This window comes from Dermacentor variabilis, chromosome 3 (genome assembly GCF_050947875.1).
Source record: "Dermacentor variabilis isolate Ectoservices chromosome 3, ASM5094787v1, whole genome shotgun sequence".
Lineage (NCBI taxonomy): Eukaryota > Metazoa > Arthropoda > Arachnida > Ixodida > Ixodidae > Dermacentor > Dermacentor variabilis.
Genome location: NC_134570.1, coordinates 80,772,252 through 80,787,368, shown reverse-complemented (window position 1 = coordinate 80,787,368; position 15,117 = coordinate 80,772,252). Strand labels below are relative to the sequence as shown.

Genomic DNA, 15,117 nt, shown 5'->3' with positions numbered 1-15,117 from the left:
TACCTCCAACTCTCACCTGGAATTTTCTGCCTTTCAGAAAGTTACTGTTTAAGTGCTCTACCAGAAATGTTTTTCCTCATCGTTCCTCTTATTAGAGCAGCATGAGGTACTGCTGTTAAAAGCCTCTTCACTCTCTTAATTCTTTCATAAGCGGTATTACACAATGTCCTGCAATAAAGTTTCTGCTGCTTATGACCCACTCATATCTGCCAGAAGGGACAACTCTTGAAAAAGGTTTTCTTTGTGCTATGTATGCGACATATATGTAGTATGAACATTCATGCCTTGACATCATACATCTGTAGAACCAGCTTCCTGACAGAGTACTTGCTATACCTGATCATGCTTATTTGTGCAGTGCTGTTGAACAATACATATTGATGCAATGAATATTTACACACTCGAATTATCACGAAACATGGTTGTTTTACAATTCTGCCCTTTGCTTTCTATTGGTGTTAGATTTTGCATAAGCATGCCCCCCTATGCAATAGTATTTTGAAGTGTAAGGGTTCAATAAAAGGTGATGAACTAAGTCTAAGTGCAAGAGCTTTTTTTTCACCTATGACTCCCATCGAAATGCGACTTCCATGGCTGGCAAAACAACCCCTCGCCTTGTGTTAGCAGCAGAATGCTATAGCCACAGTGGCAGGTGAACAAATTGAAGAACAATATTTCTGTCTATAATTTTTTTCTTGCCTTTATGTAAGTAAAGTTTGAAATAAGTTTGTCATTGCAAAAAAGCCCAGTTTGTGTTCTTTTATTGAAAAAACCACATATTGTGTGTAGTTGAAATGCAGAAACTTGTTCTAAAATCCTCGGCTTATATATGTTCTTGCAAGTAGCATGGTGTTTAATTACTTATAAAGATAGTAATCACAGCCGATATCGTTATATGGTTTTACACACTAATATATGTGATCACAAACTTATTAGAAACTTGCTAGAAACATGTAAGGCATGAACGTTTCTGCACACTTGATCAGCCGTGAACGCGCAAGAACTGCTTGTACTGGCTGACTTCACTGCACAGTTTTGATTTACTTTTCTTCAGCGTGTCGTTTTATACTGTTTTATCCCCACAAGAACAGGCCGTTTGCCTACTTTTCGCATTGTTGCACGAGTTCTATATGATTGTGCAGGAGAGTACGTTGTCACTGTGCCACTATAGCAAACAATTTACTTAATCTACTAGCTGTACAGTTAATTACCTTGCAGAGCAAGTGCTCATACAGATGCAGTAAGGATACAAAGTCCGCAACATAGTCAATGTTTATTGGTTTCTGTGCAAGAAAAAAAAATTATCCAGAGAAGAGGTGCAACTTCATCATCATCATCATCAGCCTAGTTACGCCCACTGCAGGGCAAAGGCCTCTCCCATACTTCTCCAACTACCCCGGTCATGTACTAATTGTGGCCATGTTGTCCCTGCAAACGTCTTAATGTCATCCGCCCACCTAACTTTCTGCCGCCCCCTGCTACGCATCCCTTCCCTTGGAATCCAGTCCGTAACCCTTAGTGACCATCGGTTATCTTCCCTCCTCATTACATGTCCGGCCCATGCCCATTTCTTTTTCTTGATTTCAACTAAGATGTCGTTTACCCGCGTTTGTTGCCTCACCCAATCTGCTCTTTTCTTATCCCTTAACGTCACACCCATCATTCTTCTTTCCATAGCTCGCTGCGTCGTCCTCAATTTCAGCAGAACCCTTTTCGTAAGCCTCCAGGTTTCTGCCCCATATGTGAGTACTGGTAACACACAGCTGTTATACACTTTCCTTTTGAGGGATAGCGGCAACCTGCTGTTCATGATTTGAGAATGCCTGCCAAACGCACCCCAGCCCATTCTTATTCTTCTGGTTATTTCAGTCTCATGATCCGGATCCGTGGTCACTACCTGCCCTAAGTAGATGTACTCCCTTACCCCTTCCAGTGCTTCGCTACCTATCGTAAACTGCTGTTCTCTTCCGAGCCTGTTAAACATTACTTTAGTTTTCTGCAGATTAATTTTCAGACCCACCCTTCTGCTTTAACGTGCATGTAATGTTTTATTCAAGCCACGGATTTAATCCTAACGTAGCAAATTCATTACGATAGCCTACACTTTCGCTCTGTCAAATTTAATAAGAGGCAAGATAAGCTTTCAAGATGCATCGGGAAATTCATGCTTGAAAACCTACAAGAAAATGCAACTGAACGGTACCGCGTTCAGCGCAACGTTGAAACTTCGGGTACTTTGCTGTCTTGTCATTTGCCCTTGCCAAGGCTGAAATAATTCAAGCTGCTCCGTAAGCGCGATTTCTGCACGCTACTCAGCAAAAGAAAATTCTGACGACCTCGTCGTCTGCTGGGGATCGAACACCTCCTAGCACTGACAACTCGCAAAGGCGTACGAAGCAAACGTGAAAATGCACTTCATTTGCTGTGTAGCGTGTCAACAAACGTATAGAAATCGGAGAATGCAATCTGCGGTACAAGTTTTTTATTCTCCTTTCGCGTACGTACCGAATTCGACGATCCACGTCTCCGCGCATTGCACTTGTCGTGCGAGACGCCATTTTCCAAAACAAACCGGCGAAATAGCTCCGTTGACAGCTCTCCGCGCGATTTCGACGGAAAATCGCAGCGATCGGTGCGACGGTGCGACTGTGCGACCAACCGGTTGGTCGCAGCCGAAAATCGGGGGGTCGGCACTGCGACTGCGATTTTCATCGCAAACGACGGAAATCGCACTTCCGGTGCGACGAAAATCGCATCATGTGAAACAGGCTAGAGGTGGTATAGCCGATCGAGCACCGAAACAAGGTTTTTATCTCTCGTCGTCGTTGTCTCTCTCATAGCCACAACCCCACTGCCCCTTATTTTGCAGTACATAAGTAATGATCACTACGCAGGTCAATATTGGAGTTATTGCAGCCAGCGTTTGCTAAATGTGATACAAAAGTAAGATCTGGGGTGGTGTTCCTGCATGTAAATGTACCGCACCTAGTGGGGTAAGCTGGGTCAGTGATGAGGGAGAGACTAAGATCTGTAGCTAGGTGCCAGGGTCCTTCCCTTTCTTAGTATTCCAGCGATATCCCCAGATTTGATGTGGGGCGTTGAAATCTCTCCTATAAGGAGTGGAGCGTGCATAGTAACAGCCATAGTCTCATTAAGAAGTGCACTGAAACTTTGTTTCATGTCGCTAGGGCTGCTATAAACATTGAGACAAAAGAGGCTTTGCGGTTTACTTCTATTCCTTTTAAAAGTGATTTCCACAAGTATTCTATTGGCGCATATCATGTTCTATGTATGGCATCTTTTTATCTACGAGCGTGGCTAGCCCCCTACCCGGTTCTTTGCCCCTGCATGTAGCTTTGTATCCGGATAGGCTGATCGCATCCGCCAAGGTTTCCTGCAGCATAATTTTCAAGTTAACTGGAGATATTTTTATTAACTGCATGAGAGCTCCTTTTTTGTGATAAAAACCTCGGCAGTACTATTGCCACTCGGTAAAGCTCCCCCAGCTAGCCATTGCTTATAGAACATACCTTACTGCTACCAGATAGAGTACGCTTCGTAGAATCCCCCGACGCGCCACGGAGCGATCTCACGCTTTCTGCTTCTGAGGGTAGGGATCGTCGTCCTCGCCATCCGCTTCTACTTTCGTAAGCCTCTTTTCAGTCGTCAGTCTCCATTTCCATAACTTTGAAGGTAGTTTTATCTGTGGCATCTCTAAGTTGTTTAATCGCCTCCTTGATCTCTGCCAAAGCAGAGCACATTGTCGTTTCTACTGGGCTTATTGCCCATTTCTTTGGAGCTGGTGTGTTTTCTTCCTGACTGTTGTCATTATTCACCGGTTTGGCTATTGCTACTTTTGTGGAGCTAGTCTGCGAGTTCTTGCAAAGTTCTACAACCTGCTTAGTAAGTTCTTCAATTGCCTTTCTCAGATATGTTACTTCTTTAATTAGCTTTTCTATCCTGGAATCATTATCTCCGACCTGCCGCCCCGCACCGCTCTCCGCAGCCCTCACTATACCTTTCACTTTGGCGGCCATGGCCGTTCCACATGTCTTGTCGCCAGGCGTCTGCCCTCCTCCTTCGAAGCGCACCAGCACTTCACGTGATCTGGAGCGGCTTCTGCCCTTCGACAGCGAGCGGCGTCTTGGCCGGGTGGGGCTCCTTGAGCACGTGCGTCCCCTGGTGCCCGTTTGGGCATCCCATTGCAGCTGAGCTGATGTTACCCCCGATGTAGATCTGTTGCGTTCTCGTCGTCGAATTCGCACCACGTATGGAATTTGGTACCGCTGTCGGCAAGTCTTGTCCTCAGTTGGGTGGTCCCCTCCACAGAATTTGCAGTTAGGCAGACACATGTGATTGTCCTCCGGATTATGTGTTCCACATCCTTTGCACTGCACCACGTCCGGTGTTGGACATACATCTGATCGATGCCCAATCTTTCCGCAAGCATAGCAGACATCAAACTGCTTCCTATACAGGTAGCACCTCACAAGGGTCGACTCATATATGACGTAAATGGGTGCCTTGAACCCATCAAACAGAACAATGACCGAGCCCGTCGATCTAATACGTTTGGCTGCCAATGCCAGTGCGTTAAAGTCATGCGCAATGTTCTTCGCTATCGTGGCCTGATGGTCTCTGAAGTCAACTCCCCGAATCACACGTGGTACGCGGAGCTGTCTCGTAGGCGTTAACTTCATATTCGGTTTCCACTATAATGATTGACTTGATTCGCACATACCAGGCAGCATGACTGGGATCTGGTGTACTAACCACCACGATGTTTTGCGTGAAGTTAGGGCAAACGACATCCTCGTGCTTGTTCCGGAGTCAGGCCCAATACTTCAATAATCGCCGCGCCTATCGCAGTGGTGCTCGCTTTGCTCAAGTTGAGACCTCATCGTGGGCGGATGATGATTTTTGCTGTGCTATTCGGGCAATTGGGGCATCCTTGATCCCTTGGCAATCCGGTTCTTGAACGTAGTGGTTGTAGGTCCCTTGTTACCCGCCGTGGTTGCTCAGTGGCTATGGTGTTGGGCTGCTGAGCACGAGGTCGCGGAATCGAATCCCGGCCACGGCGGCCGCATTTCGATGGGGGCGAAATGCGAAAACACCCGTGCTCTTAGATTTAGGTGCACGTTAAAGTACCCCAGGTGGTCAAAATTTCCGGAGTCCTCCACTACGGCGTGCCTCATAATCAGAAAGTGGTTTTGGCATGTAAAACCCCAAATATTATTATTATTATTATTAGGTCCCTTGTTCTTGCTGCTGTTGTCTTGCTTTTGCAGGTTCTGCGGTGATGTTTTCCCATCGCCAGCAATCCTTGTGGTGGAGCGAGATTTCCGGGTTGTCACAATTTGCCAGCATAGATCTTCCTCATTCTCTTCTAATCCGGTAGTGTCTTCATCTTCCATTCGCATTTCCGCCATTGTGGCCCGGCGGGGCCAGTAGGCCTACTTGGTGCTTGCTAGCCGCACACGTTTGATGCACCAAGAAAGGCCAGTAAATGTCCAAAAATGGAAGTCCCTCCTTAAAGAAAGGTGTCCGCCAATTCCCGGTGACTTCACAAATCCAGTGATGTACTTGAATCCGTGATGGTGGTAAAGATGGCTGCACAAACATTGAAAAACGACGTAACCGATGTGAGGGGCGTCCGCACCTCGGCTTCTTCTTCCTTACTGCGTATAGCCGTCCATTAATTTGCTATCGCAATCAATACTTCGCCTTTCAAGCGAAAGTGTGACTATTTCGGCAATGCTTCAAGCGCTGCTGAGCTCCTCTATTGCGAAAGCTCTGTAGTTTGTCAAAAGCAAAAGTTAAAAAAAACTTATAGGCATATGATTTACAAAAACCGATATTCCCTGGTGAAGAAAAGTCCACTTCGCAAACTCTCGATGAATTAAAGCGCAACTCTTCTTGCTTCATTCTGCGTTTCTTTTGTTTCATGTGTAAGCCGACCCATAGAACGATTCTTCGCCCCACTATACATACAGGATGTTTATTTAACTGCACCAAATTTTTTAAGCTTTCCTATGGCAGATAGCACAATTATAATCCTTAATCTAAATCACTCGATGAGGCGGCCATTACTTCGAGAAATCAATATGTTCAATTTAATAATTAACGTAATTCAGATAATTAATTTTCCTAATTATTTACTTTACGCCACATATAGCAATCACGTTAATTATTCAATTGAACATTTGATTTCTCGTAGAAGTAATGGCCGCCTCACCGAGTAATTTAGGCAAGGGTGCTATCTAGATCGTGCTATCTGCCAAGGGCAATCTAAAAACTTTGGTGCTGCTATATATATATATATATATATATATATATATATATATATATATATATATATATATATATATATATATATATATATGTATATATATATATATATATATATATATATATATATATATATATATATATGTATATATGTATATGCAGTTTTGACGTGTACATTACTGTCTGATCAAATCTTCGTGCTATCACATCTGACAATATAGGCCTGAGAGTATGACTCTCTTTATTAACTTGCAGCGTCCTGCCAAGATGGGGTCCAGCAATTCCAGGGCTTCTTCAGAAGATACGAGTAAGTACGAGTAAGACTGCCGGATAGAAGGCATAACTCAAAGCTTGAAGGCACGGGCCACACTAGCGGCCATAAAGAAAGGCGAGCAAGAAAATTTTCTGTAAAGAATCAGTCTCGGAGCTACATTTTCGGTATGCATCGCTCTACCGATAGGACAAACCGATCAGGAGCGGTCGTTTCATTCACGTGGGCAAATGGCGCGAGCAACTAGCTTTGAACGTCGCTAATCATAGCCGCAGTGATTAGAGCTGACCGCTTTATCTATGTATATATATATATATAAGTATGTATGTGTCTATCTAGCTGTGTGTGTGTGTGTGTGTGTGTGTGTGTGTGTGTGTGTGTGTGTGTGTGTGTGTGTGTGTGTGTGTGTGTGTGTGTGTGTGTGTGTATCTGTTTATGCATCTATGTATCTACCTAATGTGTCTGTGTGTGTCTGGTTTGCACATATAAAAACAGAGCAGAGGAAGATCGCTAGCTGGCAACAGCCACCAGAAGGGGCACACCGCCTGCGATCTCTAGAAGAGAAAAGCGAGACCTTCAATAGCTGGGACTATGAAACACGCTAGTGTGGCCGTCCATAGCTAAATAAAAAACAAGATGATCAGATAAAAATTCTTGACGTTTGTCACCCGAATTTGGGAAAATCGGAGAAAAAATAAGGGGGGGGGGGGGTTAGATACCACCAGAATATGGGAAGTAAGCTTATCAGGAAAAAATTAACTGCAGTGTCAATGTATGCTGTGGCATATTTTCGGGGACGGACATACAAAAAAGACCTATTTAGGATGTTCGCTTGTTTGAGCTAAACTGCTCGCAAAAGTTAGCAATGCGTTATGCCACACTACTAGCCTACCGCACCAGTCTGGCGAACGCGCGTTGCCAAGTTACAGGACCACGCCGCATAGCCCAGCAATCATGCTGCTGCTGATACTACTGCTACTGCTACTACTACTACTACTACTACGTGCGATTATTATTATTAACTTAAGTACTTCGATAAAAAATTCGGGCCAACATTGATAAAGGTTTCTCTACACAGCCCCTCCAGACCGTCCCAGCGGCGAAACGCGAAGCCCAGGCTTGCGAACGGGCGGTCCTGTGGATTTCGGCACCTTGAGGCATCTTCAGGTAAACTACGCCGCCGGGTGCCCACGTGTGAACAGGGCAAGGTATTGGGACGGTCGTTCGGACCGAATGTTTTCACGCTATTCACGTTACATGAAAACGGGATACCTGAGTCGGTGAAAACCAATCTCTTCATCGAGGTATGAGGCATATAAAGTGCGAAAGGTTTTCATCATGTTCTGTAGCCGAGGTCGACAGTATACCAGCTATTCCAGTAAATGCTTGAAGTAGTTGTAAATAAAAAGTCTGCTTCAGACGTACGCCGCTGTTTGGTGGTGGTGGTAGAAACATTTTACTCAGGAAGTTAATAAGAGAGTTGCTTGCTGTGCGCCTGTGTGGCAGCCCCTATTCCGGGACGCCATTGCAGATGGCCGCTGCCCGGGCGCGCGCCACCAAGGAACGTTGAGCTTCCAAGTTAGAGCAGCCGAGCAGGTACTCCTCCCAAGCCTCTCTAGTAGGGATGGGGAAAGGGGATGAAAAGGAAAGTGGAGTGGCTGGGCACGAAGCCACAACGTGAAAGGTATCGGCGAGGTCCTGACAAGTCGGGCACGTGCCTGAGATTTCCGGCATGAAGTGCCAGGCGACCGCCGGACTAAGGAAAGTATTGGTCTGAAGGCGGCGTAGTAGTCGTTCATCCGCTTTTGTCAAACCGCGTGCAGGGTTAGGGTAGACTCGGCGTGATGTGCGATAATAATCCAGAATATCGCTGTAGCGTGTGAGGCTCGAGTTGCCAGGATCCGACACACGACATGAAGGGGCAGCGGCCCGGAGGAAAGAAGCGCGGACAGCGGCATTCGCCGCCTCGTTGCCGGGAAGACCTGTGTGGCCTGGGGTCCAGATTATGCTGATGGAGTGAGGGTTGAAACGCCAGGAGGCGGCCCGAAGGAGACTAGCCGCCAGCGGGGTGATGGAACCCTGGATGTATCGAGAACAGGCTGAGCGCGAATCTGTCAAGATAGTGCGAGTGGTGGGGTGGGAGGCGGCCAAAGCGATGGCAACCTCCTCTGCATGAGTTACAGTGTCGGCTCTGAACGAGAGGCCATCGACGTGGTGACCCTCGGTGATCACAGCGGCCGTGAAGTGACCTGAGGGGGAAGGGCCCGAGACGTCTACGTAGAATACGCCGGGGCGTTCGGAGTGGCGCGCATGGAGGGCAGCGGCACGCGCTTGCCTGCGACCGGGGTGTTGTTCGGGATTCATGTTGCGGGGGAGTGGCTTCACCCACAGCTCCTGGCGCCAGAGTTCCGGTATCGGGGAGGGAGGGACCGGGTTAGAGATTGAGCTGAGGCCAAGTCTGTGTAGCAGCCGGCGCCCGCAAGGCGTCTGCGACAGACGAGTGAGTTGATTGACGCGATGGGCTTCTCGCAGCTCCGCGAAGGAGTTGTGCACCCCCACGGCCACAAAGCGGCGATTGGAAGTAGCGATGGGCAGGTCCAGCGCGCGCTTGTACACGGAGCGGAGAACAATATCCAGCTGGTGTTCGTGGTGACGACGCAGGCGAAGGTATGGTGAGGCGTAGAGGACCCGACTGGTCACAAACGCTTGGGCCAACTGGAGGGACTGGGTCCCTCGGAGGCCGCCGCGCTTGGTAGAGACCCACCGAATCATACGACTCACTTGTTCGCTGGTGCCTCGGAGAGCAGCCTGAGAATCCTAAGGTCCTGGACCGATGGGACAGGGCCGGACGGGAGAGAAATCTGTGGTGGCGGTAGGCGGGGGACTGATAGGAGTGCCGATTTGGATGGGGAACACTCTAGGCCGCAAGAAGCGGCGTAAGTGTCCACTAGAAGGGCCGCTTGTTGTAGGCGTTCCTCGATTTGAGCCGGAAAGCCAGTGTTGGTCTAAATTGCAATATCGTCAACATAGAGCGCATGGTGTATCCCCTCGACCTTCTGCAGGAGGTAGGGGAGGTTCAGCATGGCCAAGTTGAAGAGTAGAGGTGACAAGACCGCTTTTTGAGGTGTACCCCGTGTGCCTAGTGGGTAAGGGCCGTGCTCGGTGGAATCGAGGCGGATGAAGACGGCGCGATTAGAAAGAAAAGCGCGGATGTAGTCGAAAGTCTTCTGTCCGCAGTTTGTGGTGGAAACATTAGCGAGAATGCTGCTGTGTTTGACATTGTCGAACGCGCCCCGAAGATCGAGAGCGAGAACGGCTTTGTCATTTTGGCGCATAGTAGTCGGCTCTGTGACATCGTGGTGGAGCTGTAGCAAGACGTCCTGTGCCGACAGATGCGGGCGAAAGCCAAACATCGTGTCGGCAAAGGTCCCCCTAGCCTCCAGGTAGGCGGAAAGGCGGTCGCGGACCATAGTTTCCATGAGTTTGCCGGCGCAAGAGGTGAGAGAGATGGGTCTCAGAGCCTCAATGCTAACCGGCTTGCCCGGCTTGGGGATGAATGTGACCAGCGATGTGGTCCATTCTGATGGGAGTGGCGAGCCGTCCCATATCGAGTTAATAAGGTGGAGCAGCGACAAAAGAGCCTGGTCGGGGGGATTGGCTAGGAGCGACACTGTGATGCCATCCCGGCCGGGAGCCGTGCCCCGCCGCATTTTCGCCAGCGCAGCCCGCAACTCGGGAAGCGTGTATGGAGCGTCGAGGTTGGAGTTGGGGGAACCAGAATATGTGTATTCGGGGCCCACGGGGTCGACCGTGCGACAAATGTATCGGTCGCACAGATCCTTCGCGAGTTGATCCGCCGTGCCCTGATAGGCAGGCAAGGCGCGGCGGAGTTGACGCTGTGTTTCTCCACGGGTGGTGAAGGGGTACAGAAGGCTCCGGAAGAGTCGCCACGTGGTCTTGGAGCTCATCTGGCCTGCTGCCTTCGTGCAGGTGTCGGTCCAATTTGAATCGGCAAGCTGCACAAAATATGCAGCCGCTTGTGTGGTGAGGGCCTCGATACGGGAGCGGAGTTTGCGGTTCAGCTTGTTTCGCCGCCAACGGCGTATGAGGCCGCGGCGAGCATCCCAGAGATGGAGGAGGTGTGGGTCGATAGCAGGAGTCACGTTAGAGGTAGCAAGGGTCCGTGTGTGCGCTCTTTGCGTATGAAGGGCATAGGATGCCCAGGCCGCGTATTCGTGTGAATCAGGGATCGTGGGGAAGGGTTGAGATCTGAACTTGGTCCAGTCGGTAAGACGGGCCTGGCCCCAGTGTTGGCGCATTTTCTGTCGCGGTGTGAAGGCAATGCGGAGCAGAAAATGATCGCTACCGAGGGTTTCATCGAGATTCTCCCACGTAGCATCGCGGATGTTACGGGTGAGGGAGAGGTCCGGGCAAGTGTCACGAGACACCGAATTGCCGCAACGTGTGGGATGTACCGGATCGGTGAGCAGCGTAAGACTAAGAGAGCACCGCTCATAATATTAAAGGAATGCGAACGGAGTGAGATTATTGACTTAAGTTTTGCCTTAATTAAGGAAATATTTATATTCCAAAAAAGTATTGCAAGACAGTCAAATACAAATAAGGAAATCTTGTTTCGAATATAAGGAGCAAATACTATTAGATTCCTATTTCGAATATTCGTACACCTATATCCTGTTTGTGGCAAATCAATTCTACATTTCCGCAAGGCTGAAGAAGGCTCGTGGAAAGAAATATGGACATCTACCCGTATGTAGTATGAAGCTACAAAAGAAACCGACACGAGTTCCTCAAATACTAACCTTCGTAGTTGAAGGAAAATTCTTCCTGGTCAGGGATTCGAACCCGGGACAACCGTCTTTTCGGGGTGGTCACTTTACCATGCGGCCTGTCTCTGAGAAACCCGTGTGGGTTTCCTTTGTACCTTCCGGGTACATAGGGATGGATGTTAATATTATCTTTTATGAACCTTTATACTGCTAGCCTGTACTTGCGCAGTAAGGCAGCAAACTACAATGACAAGGAGGTTTTTTTTTTACGATTATTTTCGACATACAAAACTACGTCATGGTGTTCCAGGATATGACTACGGCTGTGCCACCGCTTTGAAGTCAATCGAAAAGTACCTGTAGATTTTTACTACGCATCCTATTCTTGTCACAAAACAGATGTATAGTAATCCTAAACTCCAGTTTTCCCAAAAACAAGTTCTTTTGGAAAACATGTGAACGTTATCGGTGTTTAAAAAGGTGACTGTCGTTTCGTGAAGTATTTTGTGAAAGCTTCAAACACTTTCAGGTGCGATGCTTCTCTCCTGGAGACTGTGTAAGAGTGACCGACGACCTTCAGATGATGAAGATACTTCAGCTCGGCCACGGCGGCTTTGTTGACTCTATGAGAAAGGTGAGTATCGGCCTTAACCGCTACGAGATGGTCATATTGTGTGTCGCGGGTTAAGTTTACAACCTTGCGGTTACGATAAACAATTTGTGTGACGGTAAGTATACTTCGAATAATCGATCTTCGTTTCGAGAACCTAGACGCGGCGCCTACTTTCGCGTTCTATTTTTGCTCTTGTTCCTTGAACCATAAAACAACCTTACTTTCAAGGCAAAACATTCACACATTTGAATTTGGCCGCCCGGAAGCTTGGCAAATAGACTTGCAGAGGTGCTTTCTCTTATACATTTCACTTTCTATAACTGCCCGTAGTCCGTTCGATGTACAGTCATGTTGATATTTTGCCCACTGTTTTGTCGCGTACAATTCGATCGAGTCGACGCGAAATTGTCGTCATTATGCGTATGGTTACGTCTGTTATACTACGCCTTTTTCTTACCTCATTTGTTTATTTAACAATCAAATTTTTGACAGCCAGTGATGAAAGTAGCTCCAACATTCCAAACAATAAATAAACACATGCCTAAATAACCTTTTAGGATCTTTGACGGAAACACTGTGCGCGGAAAATTGTAGCCATAACATCATTATTAACAGAAGCTTATTATTCGTATTCTTTTTACTTATGGTACACATAGATGCTACAGTATTGAAGAGAAATGCGTCCTAAGGGCAAGGTATATTTTATATTTTCACTGGGCTTTTAGTAGGACATTCAATTCTCGCAATATATGTGTAGTCACCACCAAACAAATATGCCTTGAGATACGACTGTCTTCGAGTTTGTGCTTAGATTTAGGAAGGAAGAAAAGAGAAAAGCAGAAGGCAGGGAGGTTAACCAGAATAACGTCCGTTGGCTACCCTACACCGGGGGAATGGGAAAGGAGAAAATAATGATGACAGGAAGCGAGTGGAGGGAGAGAAAGAAGGAAATTATCGGTGAGTTCGCTGATGCATGTGGTCTAATAGTAATTGCACTAATAGTCACAGACGTTCACACAAGCCCGTCGCCCTCAAGAAGCACAATAGTGCCTTCACCGCTTTATGGGCCGACGAGCGATGGGGGCGGTGTTCCAGCAGTACCTGCGCGGAAAGTGGCCGATTGTCCAGTTTTTGGAGAGCGTTTGCAAGTTGTCTTTCCAGGGCCTATCATGGACAGTGGCATAGCAGATGGTCGATATTTTCTTCGGTGCCGCAGACCTCACATGCTTCACTGTCGGTCACTACAATTAGTGTAGGGTATGCCTTTGTGAAGGCAACTCCTAACCAAAGGCGACAGAGAAGCGTAGCTTCACGTCGAGTAAGTCCGAATGGAGGTCGAAGCTTCAGAGAGGGTTTAATTGATGCAGTCGTGTAAGTCTTAAGTTTGGCGAGTTCCTACTTAGATTTAGGTGCGCGTTTAGGAACCCCAGATGGTCCAAATTTCAGCAGTCGCCCACTACGGCTTGCCTCATGGTCGGATCGTGGTTTTGGCACGTAAAACAACAGATATTAATTTCTTTCTTTATTTTTTGTCTGAATTCCAAGCTGTTCCCACAACTCCGGGCTGTCCGCGGTAGCCCACGATGCGGCGGTGAGACTAGGCCTCGCTGTCCCCACGTGGGAGCGGCAAGCGGTGCTGTTCTAAGGGCGGTGCTTCCCAGGACCTCAATAAAGTTCTGTCTGTCTGTCTCCAGCATATGCACACCGTATGCACGTAAATGTGCGAGTTTATTAATAACTTAATTTACTGCGTTAGCAATTACATGGACACCCCAGAGGAATTTTCGTCGTTGCCCTGATGTTCTGTGTGTTTGTGCATATGCATGCTATATGTTCATCTATTTCGTATATGTAAGATAGATGCTATGTTATTCAACCACAGAAGTTGCCAAAACCAGTATTTAAAGGGGCCCTGAACCACTTCTTATCGAAGTCGAGAGATGCTTTTGAAGTTAATCTAGACTAATCTCTTTCGGAGATACTTCGCCGCAGAAAAGTTATTTAATGCGTTCAGCAGAAGTGGAGTTGTTGGCAAATTCGCGGTGCTTCCGCTCGTCCTTCAATGATTCGCCCTGCGAAGGCTACTCGGAGGGTCGTGTGGCCACAACGTACCGCCTACTGAGCGTCACTGTGGCACGCAGTTCAAGTTTGGTTTCGGATGTTCGCGTAGACTCCACCACTTTCGGTTTTCGCGCATACGACGCGCCAGACGTAGCCAAAGGTGGTTGTCTTCAACGAGCCTCAGTGCGCTCAGCCAGTACACTCGTCGCGGCACCCTGCGGCGGCCGCATTATCGGTGCTACGTGGCAGACCGCCGCTGCATGCCACTACCGCGTTTGCTTCGTGCACGATAGGGCTTGAGTGCGCGTTCGCGCCGACGTGCTCCTGTCTGGCTGCTGTTGCGTTTCGCCTGCGACACGTGGTTTTGCCGGCGCGACTGCGGCGGGGCGGCAGACATTTTGGCCCGATCGTCGTCGCCGCAACACTCATCGCCAGGTGTTTCCAGGCGCGACTGCGGCGATGCGACCGCCTAGGGATCATCCTCGCATTCCAGTCATTGTGCCCGAAACAGGCGATGCCAAAGCAGGGATCTCATTCCAGTCATTGGGCCCGAAACAGGCGATGCCAAAGCAGGGATCTCATTCCAGTCATTGTGCCCGAAACAGGCGATGCCAAAGCAGGGACCATCCTCTCATTACAGTCATTGTGTCCGACCGGCAGCGCCACGACAGGGTGCTACGAGATCGTGCTCGACATGGTGCTACGGCATCGCTACGACAGTGTGCGTCACCATTAGCCCATTGTACATTCACGTGCTCGTCTTTTGAGGGGTTCCTTCTTGCCCTCAACTGCGAGAGTATAAAAACAGCTGCCCCCGGACGCCAAAAGGAGGGCTCCGATTTCTTCTGTTGAGTGAAGTGCTCTCCCGTCTCTCTACTTCGGTCAAACCTGACCGCCAACTCTTTGCGATGTTAAAATAAACAAGTTGTTTCGTTGTTACCAGTCGACTCATGCTTTGCCGGGACCTTCGGATGCTTCCAGTTGTACCCCAGGCCGCCAGGCCAACGCTACCCTTGGGGCTTGCGACCCAGGTACAACCACGGGCGTCAGCGCCGAGTTCCCAACAGATCGTACCAGCAGTCCGATCCAAACAT

At 48.3% G+C, this 15,117-nt stretch overlaps 1 protein-coding gene across 1 annotated transcript in view; it reads left to right on the top strand.

Annotated features, from left to right (window-relative positions):
* Positions 1-15,117, top strand: part of LOC142575941 (E3 ubiquitin-protein ligase MIB2-like) — a 95,138-nt gene that overhangs the window by 15,373 nt on the left and 64,648 nt on the right. The window contains exons 2-3 of the mRNA XM_075685773.1: positions 6,544-6,595; positions 11,879-11,983. Of these exons, the coding sequence (XP_075541888.1) occupies positions 11,930-11,983 (54 nt within the window). The 5' untranslated portion in view covers positions 6,544-6,595; positions 11,879-11,929. The remainder of the gene's footprint in view (positions 1-6,543; positions 6,596-11,878; positions 11,984-15,117) is intronic.